The sequence below is a fragment of the Littorina saxatilis genome, linkage group LG3 (assembly GCF_037325665.1).
Source record: "Littorina saxatilis isolate snail1 linkage group LG3, US_GU_Lsax_2.0, whole genome shotgun sequence".
Taxonomy (NCBI): Eukaryota; Metazoa; Mollusca; class Gastropoda; order Littorinimorpha; family Littorinidae; genus Littorina; species Littorina saxatilis.
The window spans coordinates 55,923,807-55,944,566 of record NC_090247.1 but is presented as its reverse complement, the minus strand read 5'-3'; the positions used below and the strand labels follow the sequence as shown (position 1 = coordinate 55,944,566).

General features: G+C 41.5%; 3 protein-coding genes across 3 annotated transcripts in view; all 3 read left to right on the top strand.

Moving 5' to 3' along the window:
- The window catches only part of LOC138962723 (hexokinase-4-like), a 17,740-nt gene extending 15,665 nt beyond the window's left edge, over window positions 1–2,075 (top strand). The window contains exon 14 of the mRNA XM_070334651.1: window positions 1–2,075. This exon is cut by the window's left edge and continues 1,545 nt beyond it. The gene's annotated coding sequence lies outside the window, so the exon portion shown is untranslated.
- LOC138962728 (ganglioside GM2 activator-like) overlaps window positions 1–20,760 on the top strand; it is a 431,559-nt gene that overhangs the window by 136,992 nt on the left and 273,807 nt on the right. The window lies entirely within an intron of this gene.
- Window positions 7,701–20,760, top strand: part of LOC138962721 (hexokinase type 2-like) — a 22,779-nt gene continuing 9,719 nt past the window's right edge. The window contains exons 1-5 of the mRNA XM_070334649.1: window positions 7,701–7,813; window positions 8,012–8,118; window positions 17,360–17,528; window positions 17,976–18,115; window positions 20,521–20,602. Of these exons, the coding sequence (XP_070190750.1) occupies window positions 8,050–8,118; window positions 17,360–17,528; window positions 17,976–18,115; window positions 20,521–20,602 (460 nt within the window). The 5' untranslated portion in view covers window positions 7,701–7,813; window positions 8,012–8,049. The remainder of the gene's footprint in view (window positions 7,814–8,011; window positions 8,119–17,359; window positions 17,529–17,975; window positions 18,116–20,520; window positions 20,603–20,760) is intronic.

Here is a 20,760-nt window from a genome sequence, read left to right as displayed (position 1 = left end):
AACTCGTCCATGGGGGGCGGGTAATTCGTCCAGGTGGAAAAGGTTGTTCATATTACCCAATAGCATCACCTCGACATATGAAATTGACTGAAGTAACTTTTCTGTGTCAGTTTTGTTAATCGGAAGTGAGAATGACGTCATAATAAGTCGGCCTACGTCAGAAGTCGATCGACGTCTTGGCTATGCAGGGAGGGTGAGTATTTGAAGGGATAGATGTTCAAACATCTATACTTATTAGTAGTTGCTCTGGTTCAAAGCGAAGCAAATGGGAAAATATATTTACAAATTGGACTTGTAATTGATTTGTGTCGCCCATTTCAGGTTGCGTGAACGTGAAATAGTTTAATAGGCCTACTAGTATACGCGCACTTCCAATGACGGGAAAGCGCACCCCCCCCCCCCCCCCTCTCTCTCTGTCTCTGTCTCTCTCTGTCTCTCTGTCTCTCTCTCTCTCTCTCTCTCTCTCTTAATTAATTAATCAACACACAACTTCGAATATTATTTTTTTAAGGCTACGTTCACTTTTATTTCAAATACATACAAAGAACTTTTACGGGTTCTTCATCTGACACTATTTCTTGGAGATTAAAGAGTCTACACAGACGAGAGAGTGATATGGACCCACAGTCGGGTATTGTGACCCGGGTCGAGTTACACGACAAAGGGGGGGGACGAATTACCCGATCATGGTACTCGCTGAACATTGCTATTTACCATTGTTCCTGGGATAGCCTGAGATCTATAACTTTCGACTAGTTGTTATGAAAGCCAAAGCTTTTTTGCAGATCTGGTGCATTTTACGAATCAGCGGCTCCCATGCACTGACTGTTGTTTTTTTCGTGCAACAATTTTAGAGTGGAAACCATCAAAATTGACAAAGACTTACCGCTTTGCTGGGCCCGTTTATTTCGACATGATCAATGGTGCAGCGATTGGTTGGACGGGGTGGGTGGCAGGCTTGAAGAATCGTTTGCTTTCCTAACCTGTGCCAACAAAAAACCGGAGGTTTCTACATCAACTTCAAAGCTAACACCAAGTCAAACTTGAAAGGGTATCATAACAGAAAGCACTAAATTTCAGCAATGACTTGGTGGATTGCTTTTAAACTTTCAGCATCATATACAAGACGTACTTTGGGTCAACTTTTGTATCGTTATAACAATAGAACATTTATTTACATATACATGTAATGCATTCTTTCAGAACATGTTTTTAAAAGGTTCACAATTCATATGCTTGTCGGCTTACATTAAATCAATTGTTCTTCTTCGCACGCATACACTCATACAGACAAAGGATTGATATAAATTCTGCCACAGTGTCATTTCATTATGACTATAAGTGTAAATTTGCTAGTCCTGTAAACCTGATTAACGTCTTTTGGATGATTGCTGTCCTACAGCGATGTCCCTTCATGCGTGATACTGAGAGGCACTGAGCGATAACTGCTGTGGATAGAAAAAAGTCCGAACGTTGCTTTCGTTCTCATGCGTTTACAGGACATGCACATTTCCGCCAGTGGCCATACACAAAGTAAACTGTGGCAGTACTTGAAACAGTCATAATATATGCGAAGTCAAACATCTTTTTGATGTAAATTGTAAGTCGAAAAACATGTGACGGTTTTTAAAACAATTTTTGGAAGATTCAAAACAGTACTCGAACTACGTCTCATATTTTATACATACATTCCTGAAAGTTTTGAAGCAATCAACTTGGTCATTGCTAAAATACATGGCTTTTAGTAGGGTATCCCTCACAATTGACAATACAAAAACTCTCAGTTATTAATGAAATAAACACATACATCAGTAGGAATAATGGCATACACCTAAAAAGTATTCATCCTGTTCTGGATAGATAGTCAAGTTGTCTTTCTCTTCGTATGCAACAGTTACCCAGTTGTGCCTCATGAATTTGTCTTGAATTTTTGTTGTAGTCACATCCCCTTTGTCACGCCAAGGGTACCCTTATTTGGGCGGCGGTCATGTGACCCCTGTAACTAAATCTTCTTTTATCTGAAAAATGTGCCATTAATGGCATAGAAAGTTTGAATAAAATGACACCGGAATGAATGTTTGAGTTGGGGTACGAAAATGGGTGCAATAATATTTTTACACAGTTTAATTGCTGATTTTCACAGGCATGCAAGCACAGCTGCAGAGAGCAGAGCTCTTCATTCCTTATTTGCAGCATTTGCAGCGTTTTGTTGTGCAGCACTTCCACACTTCATGAGTTCTCGGCACAAGCTGGATACCTCTTGAAGGCTCGTCCAAAATAACTCAAACTTTCCAGCCTTGGACTGCCAGCCCCACAATTGGTGTTGGGTTATTTGCTTGATTGTATATTTACTGATGAAGTCTAATTGGTAGATGGCTCTTCTCAAACTCATGTCCTGCAGCAGCACGTTACTTGTAAGGGTATTTTGGTCAATTTGGCAGCGCTTTTGACAGAAGATGTACCTTCTAGCACTGTTCACACCCAGGAAGTTTGGTTTTGTCTTGCAGAAGTACCACAAAAAGCTCTTGTACTGACCTGTCAGTAGTACTCAGCTCTCAAAGAAGAGCAGACAACATGAGGAAAGATTGTGTGACGTCTACTAATGCATGCCATACTTGTCAAGCCTCCAATACCACTGAAGAACAACACAGTATCACAGTCTGTAAAACTGTGAAACATGGGCAGGCAGGGTGACTTCTCTGGGCCAATGGCTTTGGCAATGTGGTGAGCAAAAAATGGCTGAATCCTTTTTTATAGCGATGCACACTTCATAAGCAGAAAAACGGATATCAGCTGGGATGAGAAGCAGATTGTCTTAGATTTCTGGCCTCCTCTATGTCCATGGTGTAGGAAATCCACCTGGGGTACCCTTCACACAAATGCTGAAAAGTGACAATTTTATTTGAATAATGTTCACTATCTCAGAGAGTTAGCCAAAGCCTTCACACAAAAGATAAAATGCAAGAATTGTATTTTAATTATTTGTATAATTCTTACTATTTAAGGTCAATACAAAAAACTGTTTCCAGTGACCCAACTGATTCCAAAATCTTGCTGGCCGCTACATTCATTAGAATTCTAACAGTCGCTTACAGAATGTTGACCCTTGTGAGGGTATGGTAAACCCACCAAATTCACAGAGGTAGCTTACGCATATGTGTGCATACATGTTCCAGTTAATTATCAAAAAAAGATGCTAACTGTTAAGCTACTCTGGAGGTATTAGGTACCAACCTTGATAGTAATGGTGAAATCAGCTCGTTTGTGTGGCACCAGCAGAATTGCTCATAATGTATTCACGCAGCACTCTTGTTCTCAGGAACCGGCATGTGGTGTAACCCTAAGTTGTATATATCCTGTTAAAATAAAATGCACATCAATGCACGGTCAACCTAAAATAACAAACCAAAATTGTAACAGTGTTCAGACGACTCAGAGAGAGGTACCACTTTTTTAAAACCACTCATTTCTCATTTCATTAGCACATGAAAGTTTGATCACAAGACGTAGAGACCTGGGGAATGGGTTTTTTCCCACGCTGGCCCTCCTACTAGTTAGTACATGTGGCCTACTCACTCTAAGTTACTACCCCTCCCCCCTCAGTCTTTTAGAGACTTATGGAAGTCCTTTATGAAAGGCAGGACTAATTATCATGCCTTGAACAATCTCTTTCTCCTTGCCTTTTATTCAAAGTTCTTTTAACTTGTCCAAAATCATGTGGGTGGCGAGCATGGTTTCCTTTCATTCAATCAACAGATAGATCTAGATCTATCACAATCCAGTTACAGCAAGATTTGAAAGTGTGCAGCATTTCAGCGCTTCAGCCGATCAAAAACAGACCCGAGGGGACAAATAAAGATTATAATGACGTGAAATTGGTGAATGAAAGCATAATCTTGAAAACTTACCTTCACAAACGTTGTTTTCGCTCAAATCAAAACACGCATTGCTATACGGAGGCCGCCATCTTGAATTTTCATGCTGCGGATATATACTTTTCTAAAAAATATAAAACTAAATGACAGAACACAAAAGTACCCATGAAAATATTTATTTCATGTATATATTATCAGCAGACAACTTCTGGTGCATGGTTAACAATTGAATTTTACATTTGCTGAGTTGGAAATATTTACTGCTGATGGCTTTTGGTATGAAAATCGTCTGCTGTAGGTGCAGCCTTTTATTCATTATCATAAACACAAAAATCAATTTCTGAAGTGGCTCTGTATCTGAAATCATTAAAAATATCATAAGGAACAATATCACCAAGTATGATGTTTGTCACAAGATGTGATTAATTGTTGAGTGATTCTGCAACATACGAGCCCCACTATTGGTGTCCAGAAACCCGTCAGAAAAGAAGGAAAAATGTGTGTGAAAGAAAACAAAACAGGAGCAGAGTGATACGATAGGAATACAGAGACATATTTCTTGGGACTTGACCCTTGCAGGTAGGTGGACTGAAAGTAGTGTGTGAACAGAACAGAACCAATTCTGTCTGTTTACAACCGCATGATTGCTTGGCCAAAATTTCAATCAATTTGATTGAAAAATGAGGGTGTGACAGTGCCGCCTCAACTTTTACAAAAAGCCGGATATGACGTCATCAAAGACATTTATCGAAAAAAAGAAAAAAACCTTCCGGGGGAACTCTCATGTCAAATTTCATAAAGATCGGTCCAGTAGTTTACTCTGAATCGCTCTACACACACACACACACAGACAGACACACACACACACACACACACATACACCACGACCCTCGTCTCGATTCCCCCTCTATGTTAAAACATTTAGTCAAAACTTGACTAAATGTAAAAAGGAGAAAAAAAGTTCAAAATAATCATTTATTTTTCTCCCTAACATTCAGGTCAACAAAGTCATTGTCATAGCTAGGCAAGTCATTCGATTCCAAGACAATCATCACAGGTTTGAACCGACCCTTTCGTTTAACCACTCAAAAAACAACAGCAATAACGCTGTTAGTACTACAGCGCGCTCAACGTTTGCCCTTTTGAACTCGCGATGAGACTTGTTTCTTCTGGTCACCAAGCTTTCTGTTTACAAACGCATGTACTAGTTGGGATTCCCCCAATTTTCGCGACCTTGACCGAATACTCTCGAAGTCAGCACTACGGCGTTCATGCATAGGGAACAGTTAGAAAGTTAACTTCGGGAGTTCCCACTTTCAAAAGAGGCCTCTACTTCCAGTGTTTCTGACTTCCAGTTCATGCATACGGACCCAGAATGGCTCGCGGTAGGCAGTAGTCTTTCTTGCTGTGTGGCGCCTCTGACAATATTTAGAGCTGCCAGTTGCAAGTCAATGACCGCAACGTACAGAGTTCACACGAGTTCATTGTTGCCTTTTCTGACCGACTTGCGGTCAGGTACACACTCAAACTCAGACAGACAAACAGATACACGCACGCACGCCGAACGCGCGCGCGCGCACACACACACACTCACACACACTCACACACAGGCTATAGACACAAACACACAATCATACACACACACACACGCTCACACACACACACACACAAACAAACACACACACACACACATATACCCGCACGCACGCACGCACGCCGCACCCATGCACGCACGCACGCACACACACACACACACACACTGACACACATACGCATACACACCGTCATACGCACGCACTGCCGACGGCTCGCAAGGGGTACATCACGAAGCGTCCCGGTACCGAAGCGTCCCGGTACCGAAGCGTCCCGGTGCCGAAGCGTCCCGGTACCGAAGCGTCCCACTATAACGCGTCACAGGGGTACCGGGACGCTTTGGTACCGGGACGCTTCGGGACGCTCCCGCGCAGTAGGGCACGAAGCGTCCCGGTACTGAAGCGTCCCGGTGCCGAAGCGTCCCGGTACCAGTCACCACGCACATCCTCGGCTCGCATGCCAATGTAATTTATAAAGCAAAGGGAATGCCTGTAATTCACACAGAGCAATCACTTGGTCTTAAACGTGCACAAGACAAAAACTGTCATACTGGGGGAGCGCTGAGCCAGTCTGAAGAGTACTCGGGTCCAGCGCGAGCGTTTTTTATTACCCAAATGAACCCAAACAAACCCAAATTAACCCAAATGATACAATTTAAAAGTCGGAGGCAGAACCGAAAAGACTTTTTCCGACGCTCACGCTTAGTGAAGCCAGAAAGCGTGTGTGATAACAGACATATCCCTCTTGTGAACGGAAGCCTCCGGACTTTTCCCCCGAACTTGTCCACACGGGTACAGTATTTCTAAATTGGTGTAATGTGAGTACAGATCTAAAGTAAAGTTGGGGAAAAGTTGGGCAAAAAGTGATTTTTGTTTTACCGAAAGCAAATCAAGGTCTGTGCAAAATTAAAAAAATCAGTGAAGTTAAGGTCAAATCAAGGTCAAGATTAAATTTTAAAAAAATAAATATGGTTAGTCAAGTCAAGATCAAATCAAGGTCAACAAGGGCGGATCTGGGGGGGTTACACGGGTTACGTAACCCCCCCCCCACCCCCCACCCCCCAAAAAAGAGGTAATTTATTGGCTCAGGATGCACCAGATAGCTCTATTTTTCTTCTTTGGATAAAAAAAAATTCCGGGGGGGGGGGGGGGCATGCCCCCGGACCCCCCTAGAGGCTTAGGCGCCGTCAACTTGTATCTTCGTTTAACTTGTATCTTGGTCAAGGTTTAAAACAAAAAAAGTCTAAGTCCTGTGACGCGTTATAGTGGGACGCTTCGGTACCGGGACGCTTTGGTACCGGGACGCTTCGGTACCGGGACGCTTTGGTACCGGGACGCTTCGGTACCGGGACGCTTTGGTACCGGGACGCTTCGGTACCGGGACGCTTTGGTACCGGGACGCTTCGGGGTGTCCCCCTCGCGGGAAAGTGAGCTGCCAGTTACAGGTCAATGACCACAGCGTACGGAGTTCACAAGAGTTCATTGTCGCCTTTTCCTGACCGACATATGTGGTCAGGCGCACACACAAACTCAGACACAGGTCAACAGACAGACAGACAAGACAGACACTACACACACAGACAGAGGCACACACACAAACACACACGCACACGCACACTCGCGCACAAACTTCCGTGGCTCGGACACACAAATACGCGCGCGCGCGTTTGTCAGTGAGTGTTTGTCAGTGTGCGTGTTTGTGTGTGTGTGTGGTTGTGTGTGTGTGTGTGAGAGTGTCAGTGCATGTGAGTGTGTGTGTACGGTGTGTGTGTGTAGGCTTGTGCGTGTTCTATTTATTGGTACTTCAACATGTATGTATACATGTCTCTGATTTGGGTGTTGACACATGCATCCCCTTCAATACATAGCCGCAACCGGCGCTAATGCTTCCCTTTCAGTGTTGTTGTCCTCCAACCTTCTTTCTCACCCCTGCGCCGCTGAGCACATTTGATTCACTGACTCATCTAGAGTCTATATAATTATATAGGGTCTTCTACGCGCTAAAACGGTGACGGCCGGGTACACTGGATCAAAACAACTTTATTCAATGCATTCTGTCAATGTGTGACAGCGTCGAGTCACTCCGCGGTGTTTACTTGTCGGGGGGTGATGCAGCTATATATACAGCCTATTCATGTTATTTGGAGATCCGGCTTTACCTCACATGATTGTTTGTGTGTGTGTGTGTATGTAGCGGATGGGGGGGGGGGGGGGGTAGGGCCGGGTGGGCGTGTGTGTTTGTGTCACAGTGTGTGCAGTGTGTGTGTGCGCGTGCGTGTGTGTGTGTCACGCGCAGTATGCGTGCGCGCGCGCGCGTCAGTGTGTGTCACAGTGTCACCGTGTCAGGTGAGTGTTCGTGTGCCGCGCGCGTGTGTAAATATAGTCATGTCATGTTTGCTTCCCTATGAGCCAGATCATCGTTCATGAATAGATCGTTTAAAACACTGACTGCGCGCGCGATCATCAAGCACACACACACACACACACAGCACGGCGGGAATCATTCCAACCACGACGACTGACCGGTGTGTTTGTGTTTCGTAGAATTTGCGGACAAGAATATTTGATCTCTTCAAAAGAACATGGAGAAACTCACAGAACAGTGGACAGGGCAGTTTTGCGCGTCTGTGAACGCGGAAAAGAGAGAAAAGGTAAGTAAAATACTAAAAATCAGTGTTTTTGAAACTTGCCTGTACAGTGTGTTATGGATTGAAACAGGCTATGGACCACCGTCGTCAGTGGCAGGTAGGACTCAGTAGTAGGCTAGTTTGTTCAATTTACATTTAGCTGAGACTACTTATAACTTTAACCTTTGCCGGATGCCGCTTTTGACTACACACGCCCGACGATGCGGGTTTGTCTGAACCCATACATTTGAAAGAGGATTTTTACCGTTTATTTCTCTAACGACGATGTGGGTTTGTCTGAACCCATACATTTGAAAGAGGGTTTTTACCGTTTATTTCTCTAACGACGGGGTGGGTTCAGGGAAACCCACGGCAGCGCTACTTCAGTGGGTGCATCGAGTTTCTCCTTTCACCGACTTCTTGCAGGGGAGGGAGAGGGGGAGGGAGAGACTGAGAGAGACTGAGAGAGACTTAGAGAGACTGAGAGACTAAGAAAGAAAGAGAGAGAGAGAGACTAAGAAAGAGAGAGAGAGAGACTAAGAAAGAGAGAGAGAGAGAGACTAAGAAAGAGAGAGAGAGACTAAGAAAGAGAAAGAGAGAGAGAGACTAAGAAAGAGAGAGAAACAGAGACTAAGAAAGAGAGAGAGACTAAGAAAGAGAGAGAGAGAGAGACTAAGAAAGAGAGAGAGAGAGAGAGACTAAGAAAGAGAGAGAGAGAGAGAGACTAAGAAAGAGAGAGAGAGACTAAGAAAGAGAGAGAGAGACTAAGAAAGAGAGAGAGAGAGACTAAGAAAGAGAGAGAGAGAGACAAAGAAAGAGAGAGAGGGAGACTAAGAAAGAGAGAGAAGAGAGAGACTAAGAGAGAGATAGAGAGACTAAGAAAGAGAGAGAGAGAGAGAGACTATAAGAAAGAGAGAGAGAGACTAAGAAAGAGAGAGAGACTAAGAAAGAGAGAGAGAGAGAGACTAAGAAAGAGAGAGAGAGACTAAGAAAGAGAGAGAGAGAGACTAAGAAAGAGAGAGAGAGAGAGAGAGACAAAGAAAGAGAGAGAGAGAGAGACTAAGAAAGAGAGAGAGAGAGAGAGACTAAGAGAGAGAGAGACTAATAAAGAGAGAGAGAGAGAGACTAAGAAAGAGAGAGAGAGAGACTAAGAAAGAGAGAGAGAGAGAGACTAAGAGAGAGAGAGACTAAGAAAGAGAGTGAGAGAGACTAAGAAAGAAAGAGAGAGAGACTAAGAAAGAGAGAGAGAGACTAAGAAAGAGAGAGAGAGACTAAGAGAAAGAGAGAGAGAGAGAGAGACTAAGAAAGAGAGAGAGAGAGAGAGACTAAGAAAGAGAGAGAGAGACTATGAAAGAGAGAGAGAGAGACTAAGAAAGAGAGAGAGAGAGACTAAGAAAGAGAAAGAGAGAGACTAAGAAAGAGAGAGAGAGAGACTAAGAAAGAGAAAGAGAGACTAAGAAAGAGAGAGAGAGACTAAGAAAGAGAGAGAGACTGAGACTAAGAAAGAGAGAGAGAGAGACTAAGAAAGAGAGAGAGAGACTAAGAAAGAGAGAGAGAGAGAGAGAGAGACTAAGAAAGAGAGAGAGAGAGACTAAGAAAGAGAGAGAGAGAGAGAGAGACTAAGAAAGAGAGAGAGAGACTAAGAAAGAGAGACAGAGAGAGAGACTAAGAGAGAGAGACAGAGAGAGAGACTAAGAGAGAGAGACAGAGAGAGAGAGACAGACAGAGAGACAGAGAGAGAGAGACAGACAGAGAGAGAGAGACAGAGAGAGAGAGAGACAAGAACAAGAACAAGAACAAATCTTTAATTGTCTAAGGCCACAGCCCCTTACAATAGTGGTTAAAATAACAGCAATAGTATCTGCACAGTTATAAATTATAGTCACGCATAAAATTCAACAAATACACTAAAACCCTGATGACATGTCACTGAACCTCATTTATAAGGGTTCGTCTCTTCTGTAGCATGAAGAACTCATAACTCATAACATTTTATTGATCCAACAAAGGAAATTAAATTGGTCATCAGCACATATAGGTCATTAATTAATAATTATAAAAGAATAAGAGAAGAAAATTCATAAAACCCATGATAACAAAAAAATATCTAAAGTAATATATGTACAACTACAATACCCTTTTTACTTGCACACTTGACACACCGACACACCAACACACATGCATACATACCTACATACATACCTACATACATACCTACATATATACATACATACATACATACATACATACATACAAATCTGCTGAAGCTGTTCATCACATTTTCATCAATATTGCCACAGAAATACACAAGTTGTTGTTGCAGCGTCTTAGAGTTCGAGATTTTCAGAGAGAGAGACAGAGACAGAGACAGAGACAGACAGTCAGATAGACAGAGAGTCAGATAGACGGATAGACAGATAGACGGATAGACAGATAGACAGATAGACAGACAGACAGACAGACAGAGCAACTGACAACAGACATACAGACAGAGAGATACGGACAGACAGACAGAGAGACAGACAGTCTCTTGGAGACAAACAGGCAGACAGACACTGTTCCGCCGCTTTGGTAATTATGGGTGTAGCAGAACCCGCGCCGTCGGCAGAGGGATAGTTACAATCTTTAATACTCTTTAAAAGTATGGGTTTGTGTGAACCCGCGCCATCGGTAGTGTTTATGTAAATTATCATAATCAATTAATTTTAATGTTTTGTCATGTACACACTAAAAATTTGCAGACAGAGAGCAAATTAGGTGTGTGAGAGATACTTAAAATTTCAAAACGATACCTTTAATGGTTCCAGAGTTACAATGATTTTAGTGTGTCTCTGGGTACAGGTGAACCCAGGAAGCACGGCAAAGGTGGGGAATGTTTTCGACCAACTATGCAGTAGGCTACCAGAAGTACATTATAATTAGGAGATCATAATTATATACCTGTGAGTACAATACAATGCAGTAGGCCTACGACACAACAATGTACAACAAGACACAATAGAATACAACAGATTGCAATACAACATAAATCTGAGGCCTGATCTAGGAACGCTGAAGAAGAAGAAGAAGAAGAAGCATTATTCCCCCCTCTGCTTCTTTCTCTCTGTAAAGGTGTATGGCTAGTTACTTTTCGGTAACTTACCTAACAACCAAAATCACTTACCCAACAACGGGCCTGAATCCTCGATAGCTCACATGTTGATGAGTTAGACTTTGAGAGAACTACTTTAGCGATTGAAAAGTTCCGAACGCTCCAATGTACGAAATATACATCTCTAGACCAAACAATACAAACATACTGCATTTAAACTGGCAACTACAGGCTTGAACACATTAATCTCCATATAAAATCTTTGAGTTTGGTTGTTTTCTAAATCCAAATCTAACGATCAGTGCAGAGAAACTCGCTTTAGATCTCTTATGAGTGCACGCAAACTCCCAAGGCACGTAACTCTCGTACGACAAGAGTAGTTCCCCTTCCAAAATTTCTGAACTGAGTTGCTTGGACAAGAGACTGCAATCCGACGGTTAGTTTTCGACAATATTTCATTTTATAAACAGATCACACGCAACCAAATGCACACATCGCATCAATTTAAAGAACATACAGCGGTTTCATACACTATTTTGCCCCAGAAAACGGAACTTCATACAGTTTTTAACGTTGGAACACGTGTGCAAAAGTTCGTCTGCTTGTCCCATTCGAAGAAAGAACATTTCCTAAGCGATACCAAAAAATGACCAGAACACACACTATCTGCCTTTACTGGCACAGCAGAATAACAACATAACTGTGTACTTGATTTTAGTCCAAAACAGGGAAACTGACAAGAAGTGTTAACAGATTTGATTGATTTTCCCTGAACTATACAACCGCGCATTATTCAATCGCCAGCGCAGGTAGACTGGTTGAGTGATTTGGATTCGATCAAACTTTCGCACAAAAATTCCTCTTTTCTTTGAATAACTGAAGAAAGGAGGAATATAAAGAGGTTACATACCTCGTCTCAGTGATTATTAAAAATAATGGTCTCAGTTCGCGGTCATGAAAAAGCTCGCTGAAGCTCGCATTTTTCATGATCCGCTAACTTCGACCATTATTTTTGATAATCACTGAGACTCGGCATGTAACCTCTACATACAAGACAACACAAAATAGCAAAACACAATACAACACAAACATACAACTTCATAATTGTATTATGTGGGTACAGACAGAAATTAGTTTGTCTTTTGGTTCGTCAAGAACAGGAAATTACAAACGGAACAACATCAGATCACAACAAACTACAGTATAATACAGTATCACTCTTCCTTCTGACCGTAATTTCTGTTTTGCTCATACCATCCTTTTATTTGTGTTGAGGTACGTGATAAGTACGGGTAGTCAAACTAGCATGACTCAGGGCCGGACTAGGTAAGTACTAGGGGGGGTTACAGATGGGGGTCCAGTGGGCATGGGCGAAGCCCCCTTGGTGGGGTTTGCACGGGGGCTTAGCCCCCTTGAAGCTGAACGTTTTTTGATGTTTCTGGAGGGAAAGGAAGCTATCCTTAACAGATTATGACTTTATTCAGTTATTCTGCAGAAAAACAGAAATGCTGGAGAAAAACTGTTTGTTTCTGCAGCATTTCTGCATAATGTCATCTTTCGCGAGAGCAACGTTTTTTTTCTGCAGTTAAACAGTTTTACTGCAGTAAAATTGAAATCAAGAATGCTGCAGTAAAACGGTGATGTTGTTTTACTGGAGAAAAACTGTTTACACTTTTTCTTCAGCATTTTGGCATTATTCAGTTATTCTGCAGAAAAACAGAAATGCTGGAGAAAAACAGCAGCATTTCTGCATAATGTCATCTTTCGCCGAAGCAACGGGTTTTTCTGGAGCAAAACATTTTACTGCAGTAAAATTGAAATCAAGAATGCTGCAGTAAAACGGTGCTGTTGTTTTACTGCAGAAAACCTGTTTACCCTTTTGCTGCAGCATTTTGTACTGGCTCATTATAATGTTGGAGCACGCGAGCCCCCCTCTGTCGAGAGATGGACTAATCCAGAATTACCAATAGCTGTGCGTGACACGAATGTATTTTCTCTGTCTGATTGGTACACTGCGGAACAAACTATTATAGTTACTATCCCAGGGGGCGACAAATACAAACGCCACTTTACAGGTCGTTCGTTTTTCTCCAGAAAAACTGTCACAGACTATTCTGAAGAAAAAGTTAATCGCAATAATGCTGCAGAAAACCAAGTAAACATTATGCTTCAGAAAAACTGTTTTACTGCAGTAAAAAACGTTGCTTCGGCGAAAGATGACATTATGCAGAAATGCTGCAGAAAAGACAGTTCTTCTCCAGCATTTCGGTTTTTCTCCAGAATAACTGAATAATGTCATAATCCGCCAAGAGCCAGTACAAAATGCTGCAGAAAAAATGTAAACAGGTTTTCTGTAGTAAAACAACAGCACCGTTTTACTGCAGAATTCTTGATTTCAATTTTACTGCAGTAAAATGTTTTGCTGCAGAAAAAAAACGCTGCTTCGGCGGAAGATGAGAAATGCTGCAGAAAAGAACGGTTTTTCTCCAGCATTTGTCTTTTCTGCAGAATAACTGAATAAAGTCATAATCCGCTAAGGATAGGAAGCCTCTCCTTGAACGAAATAGGTAAATTCGATGCAACACCCCCCCCTCCCCCCCCTCCCCCCCCCCCCCCCCCCCCCCCCCCCGGTTAACTTAAGAGAGAAGGACTACCAAACACAAAATGAAACTTATTCGCAAGAAAACAAGCTAGTTATCAGCATGAAACAAAAAGGAGCCCTTCCCCTTCCCTTACAAACACTAGACTGGACAATGACAAAAACTTTACTGTATAATTGGTGACTGGTCGCCCTGTCACATATATATAATAAAGGAATAAATCCCTAATGTACAGTCCCCGGCAAAAGAAGCGCAACTCATTCGCGCCCGCTGTTGCGAGTGATTTTTCGTCATTTTCAAATTGTCGTAAAATATGAACCAGATAAGATAAATCAAAAAGAAAAACAGATTCGTAGAGGATAATTTACTGGCTGTACGACAAGTGCATAGTATTTGATCGTTTTTATCGTTTACTTGTTCATAAATTGTGTTAAACAGGGTAGGGGTCAAGCGAATCGTGATTGCAGGCAAACGTGTCTCATCAACATGCTGAGAAAATCGTAAAAATGCAAAAAAAATTACAAACAAGTCGCGTAAGGCGAAATTACTACATTTAGTCAAGCTGTGGAACTCACAGAATGAAACTGAACGTGGTCCGCCGCTAGTGCAAAAGGCAGTGAAAGTTACGGGCCTGTTTGGCGCGGTAGCGGTTGCGCTGTGCTTCATAGCACGCTTTACTGTACCTCTCTTCGTTTTAACTTTCTGAGCGTGTTTTTAATCCAAACATATCATATCTATATGTTTTTAGAATCAGTAACCGACAAGGAATAAGATGCAATTGTTTTTAAATCGATTTCGGAAAGTTAATTTTGATCATAAGTTTTATATTTTTAATTTTCAGAGCTTGTTTTTAATCCAAATATAACATATTTATATGTTTTTGGAATCAGAACATGATAAAGAATAAGATAAACGTAAATTTGGATCGTTTTATAAAACATTGTTTTTTTTTTACAATTTTTAGATTTTTAATGACCAAAGTCATTCCTTAGGTTTTAAGCCACCAAGCTGAAATGCAATACCGAAGTCCGGCCTTTGTCGAAGATTCCTTGGACAAAATTTCAATCAATTTGATTGAAAAATGAGGGTGTGACAGTGCAGCCTCAACCTTTACAAAAAGCGGATATGACGTCATCAAAGACATTTATCGAAAAAAAGAAAAAAACGTCCGGGGATATCATTCCCAGGAACTCTCATGTAAAATTTCATAAAGAGTGGTCTAGTAGTTTAGTCTGAATCGCTCTACACACACACACACGCACAGACACAGACACACACACAGACACACACAGACACACACACACACACACACACACACACACACACACACACACACACACACACACACACACACACACATACACCACACCCTCGTCTCGATTCACCCTCTACGTTAAAACATTTAGTCAAAACTTGACTAAATGTAAAAAGATCAATAAAGAAGGATGCTCCCCGATAATAAAAACAAGTCGCGTAAGGCGAAATTACAACATTTAGTCAAGCTGTCGAACTAACAGAATGAAACTGAACTCACTGCATTTTTACAGCAAGAGCGTATACTCGTAGCATCGTCAGTCCACCGCTCGATGCAAAGGCAGTGAAATTGACAAGAAGAGCGGGGTAGTAGTTGCGCTGAGAAGGATAGCACGCTTTTCTTTATCTCTATTCTTTTTAACTTTCTGAGCGTGTTTTTAATCCAAACATATCACATCTATATGTTTTTGGAATCAGGAACCCACAAGGAATAAGATGAAATTGTTTTTAAAATCGATTTCGGAAATTTTATTTTAATAATAATTTTTATATTTTTAATCTTCAGAGCTTGTTTTTAATCCGAATATAACATATTTATATGTTTTTGGAATCAGAAAATGATGAAGAATAAGATAAACGTAAATTTGGATCGTTTTATAAAAAAAAATTTCTTTTACAATTTTCAGATTTTTAATGACCAAAGTCATTAATTAATTTTTAAGCCACCAAGCTGCAAAGCAATACCGAAGTCCGGCCTTCGTCGAAGATTGCTGGGCCAAAATTTCAATCAATTTGATTGAAAAATGAGGGTGTGACAGTGCCGCCTCAACTTTTTACAAAAAGCCGGATATGACGTCATCAAAGGTATTTATCGAAAAAAAGAAAAAAACATCCGGGGATATCATTCCCAGGAACTCTCATGTCAAATTTCATAAAGATCGGTCCAGTAGTTTGGTCTGAATCGCTCTACACACACACACAGACACACAGACACACAGACACACACACACACACACACACACACACACACACACACACACACACACACACACACACACACACACACACACACACACACACACACACACACACACATACACCACAACCCTCGTCTCGATTCCCCCCTCTACGTTAAAACATTTAGTCAAAACTTGACTAAATGTAAAAAATAACATTTTTGGAGGAAATTCATTTCTCAACAGCATCATTTAATTAGAATTATTCGCCAAAGCGTTTAAGACTAAAATAAATGAGCAAAGATCACTTATACAGTGTTAAAAAGGGTTGTTTGGCAAAAGCTTATTCGCACGGAATCGACGTGATGATTTCTTTAAAAAAACCAGGTGTTATTTGTGGCCAAGTGTCTGATCTACACGATCAAACTATAACTAGGAAAACAAGAAATTCCTACGAGGTAGGAAAAACACCCCCGTCAAAGGGAAATAACCTTCTCAGTTGGTGGCAGTGACTGAGTGAGAATGGTTATTTCCCTTTGACCATTAAGATGTTCCTCTATAAGTCCTTGTATAATTTTAATCCACCAATAACTCCCTAACCGTGTGTTTGACTGGTCCCAATTTTTGTAAGGACCGTCTCAGGAATGTATAGAACCTGTTCACCAAGTTTGGTGACGATCGGTCCGTTCATTCTTGAGATCTATATGCGAACACAAACAAACAAACAAACAAACAAACACATCGAGCGAAACCTATACACACCCCTATACCGGGGGTGTAAAAAAAGTGCGGGTTTTTAAAAAAAAATTTTTTACATCGATCGATTAGCGATAGTGATTCGTCTGAAAATACTATGAAGCCAAACGCATACGTTCCCCCTCCCTCAATACATATTTACACACACATGCACACAAATACACACACGCATATGCATACACACACACAGACACGCACATCCATACATACAGATAAACGAAAAGACAGATAAACGAACAAAGTCGCGATGTGCAGGAGTGCTACGCTGTGCTAAAATGGACGCCAACTGTCATATGGAACAATATCACAAAGTATGATGTTTGTTGCAAGATGTGAATGATTTATTAGTGCGTCTGCAACATACGAGCCCCACTATCACTTTGATGATCGCTGTCCCAAACAGTTTGTCTGTCACTATTTCTCCAAAGTTATATTTCTCACATTTAAAACAAAATCGAGTAAATTGATGTAATAGTTAGTGCGACCATTGCAGTTAAAATGCTTGGCATCGATTTTTAACCAATATTTTTTTTACAACTAGTATTCGACCTAACCATTGACGGACAACACAATTCTATTAATCAAACATCCACCATGTTTTCTCACAGGTTGTAAAAGTGTTGAAAGATCTGGTACTGAACGCCGACGATGTGGCCAAAATCATGAAAGTCTTCACCTCCCAAATGGACCTGGCCAACGGAACGGACGAGGGAAAACGAAAACAATCGGATCTTTTGATGGACAACACACATGTTCGCTGTCTTATGGATGGAACTGGTATGTGCGAATGGTGGTGGTGGTGGTGGAGGGTGGGGCGAGAAAAGGAGTGTGAGAGAGAGAGAAATGAGAGTAAATTGATGTAATAACTAATATTTAGTGCGGGGGGGGGGGGGGGGGGGGTGGGGTGGGGGGGTGGAGGTAGGAGGTGGAGGTAGGAGGGGGTAGGAGAGTGAGAGAAATTATTTTGAGTAAATGGATGTAACATTCAGTGGGTGTGTACGGAGAGAGAGAGAGAAAGAGAGAGTGAGAGAGAGAGAGAGAGACACACACACACACAAACACACAGAGTGAGAGAGTATGAGAGAAACCAAATTTGGTCTGGAAATGAGGTAATGAATATAGGCTTTTCACTGTCTATCAATGATGGCGAGGTACGCCCAAACCCCATATTCATAGTTGTCAGTGTCAAACATTATGTGTATGTATGTTTGTCTCGGTCCACAGAAAGCGGAGACTATCTCGGTCTTGACCTAGGTGGGACCAACTTTCGGGTCGTGCTGATCCGATTGAAGAAAGGAGTTGCTGAGACAACCATGGATAACTACACCATTCCCTCTGATGTCTTGTGTGGGCCTACCAAAGGGGTGAGCACTTGTTAGCTAGTCACAGAAATTGCCATATTGAGCTTAACCAAATTCTTAACAGAAAGACTATTTACGTTCCAAAATCAAGGAAAGGTAAGTCGCGTGAAGCAAAATTAATCATTTAGTCAATCTGTCGTTCAAACTCAAAAAGATTGAAGTTGAACACGCTGGGTGATACATCTCCGAGATGAGTAAGTCCTGGGCTGGTCGAAACCCTTCCACCGAGACAGTGCTGATTCAGTGGTCTTGGTGACGGAAGCCAACAGTGTACCTAATTTGCATAATCGGATGTCCTTTATATCTTAGCACATTTTCAATTTAAACACAGCACAATCATGTATTATACTTTTTTGAATTTAGGAAATAATGAAAAAAACACAATGCGCCCTTTTTTTAATATCTGTTATTATAATTTTATATTCAAGCACCGATTTAGTATATTCAACCCATTAGTAAATTATTTTTAAGATTTCCAAGCTGAAATACAATCCCATAGTCCGGACCGTGTCAAAGAATGCTTGTGTACAGACGAATAATGCTCTCATTCCATTTAAAAGCTCCGGCACGGTTGGCCTAGTGGTAAGGCGTCCGCCCCGTGATCGGGAGGTCGTGGGTTCGAACCCCGGCCGGGTCATACCTAAGACTTTAAAATTGGCAATCGAGTGGCTGCTCCGCCTGGCGTCTGGCATTATGGGGTTAGTGCTAGGACTGGTTGGTCCGGTGTCAGAATAATGTGACTGGGTGAGACATGAAGCCTGTACTGCGACTTCTGTCTTGTGTGTGGCGCACGTTAAATGTCAAAGCAGCACCGCCCTGATATGGCCCTTCGTGGTCGGCTGGGCGTTAAACAAACAAACAAATTTAAAAGCTGGACGGATATACGGTGATTCGGTCATGCATGAAAGTCCTACTTCTAATAACTCCATAGCTTCAAGCTTCAATCAATCAAAAAATCAATCAAAATGAAGCTTATATAGCGCGTATTCCGTGGGTACAGTTCTAAGCGCTTGTCAAAGAGTTGTCAACATAGGACTAACAAAGAGACTAACATCTTCAGACGGACACTTCAGAAGCTTCACACCCTTAAAATCGCTCTAACTTACGAGAACCTGGAAAATCTTTAAATAGACGAAGGAATTTGTCTGTAATGTGTTGACAAATTAAACAAACACTAACAGGATCTGGTCAAGCAAATCAGGAACGAACAAACAAACAAACAAGGAAAGAAACCCACAAACAAGGCAAAATAAATGCGAGCAAACAGAAAAGACAAGAATGAAACGAACTTAGACAGAAACAAAGACACACACACACACACACACACACACACACACACACACACACACACACACACACACAAAACAAAGACCAAAACAAAACCACACAAAACAACAACAACAATTAACACTGCCTTGGAGGACCTTACGAATTTGCACAGAGCAGCTGTCAAAAACAAGTTATTGATTATACATGTAGGCCCAACAGTATTAATGATATGACAGCATCGTCAATGATTGCATCTGTTTCCATGTCAACGTGACATCTTAGTACACAGGTCCTTCGTGGGTTGGGTTTCGGTTAGTAACTTGATTGCATCCACAAATTATACAGCGTTACACAAAACAATAGTTAATATTTTCGGGGGGAGGGGGGGGGGGAGCAAGGTTGTCATGTACGCTCTTTTATGTAAACCCAACCTAAACACACTCCTTGAAATTGAGGAATAAATTTGACATTTTCCGAGAAAGGCGTTTTAACGCTTACGGAGACAAGGGAATAGTTCTGCAGGTTTGAGTCAAACTAGACACGTTACATGTCGAACCGAGTTTCAAAATCGTTATCCATGGAGTCAGTGTACATATATATATCGAACTCTTGCCACTCAGACTCTTTCATCCCTTGAAGCCGCATGGAGTCTTTACCATGCGTTCCCATGACATACGTGGTGTTGGTTCAATTGAAAAGAAATCGTGAACACAGAGTTGAAAAGGGTAAAACAAAATGTCAACATCGGGATTCACCATTCAGTTGTCACATCTGGGTTGTATCCGTCCGATTATCTTCGATTTATCAGTGGAAGATGTGTCGATTTAAAATTAGAAGTATGTCTATTTATAAGTAGAAGATGAACAACTGTTAGTTACGCCCTTAAGTCACCATCAATTACAATTACTTGTTTATTACTTGTTTTTCTTTCTTTTTGTTCATAATCTTAACCCCTTTCTTTCTTGGCTTTCACGTATGTGCTGGTGACCTACCTGCTTCTTTGCGTGGTGTGTGTGTGTGTGTGTGTGTGTGTGTGTGTGTGTGTGTGTGTGTGTGTGTGTGTGTGTGTGTGTGTGTGTGTGTGTTCATGCAATGTTGTGTGCGCTCCTTCACATGTTACGTGTTCTTTATTTGCACAGGTTTTCGACTTCATTGCAAACAAAATAATGGACTTCTTTGAAAAACACGACATCGACAACAGAAAGGAGGCTTTACCACTTGGTGAGTGATTCTGCAGACGTATGTATACACGAACATTTGCAACCATACAGATAAAAGAGAAGACAATGACTGTGCTCCCCTCGGAGCAACAAGACATTTGGTCTGTGAGCAACCAACCAAACATCTTATATTATTGAGATGTGTCATTTCTCACATTA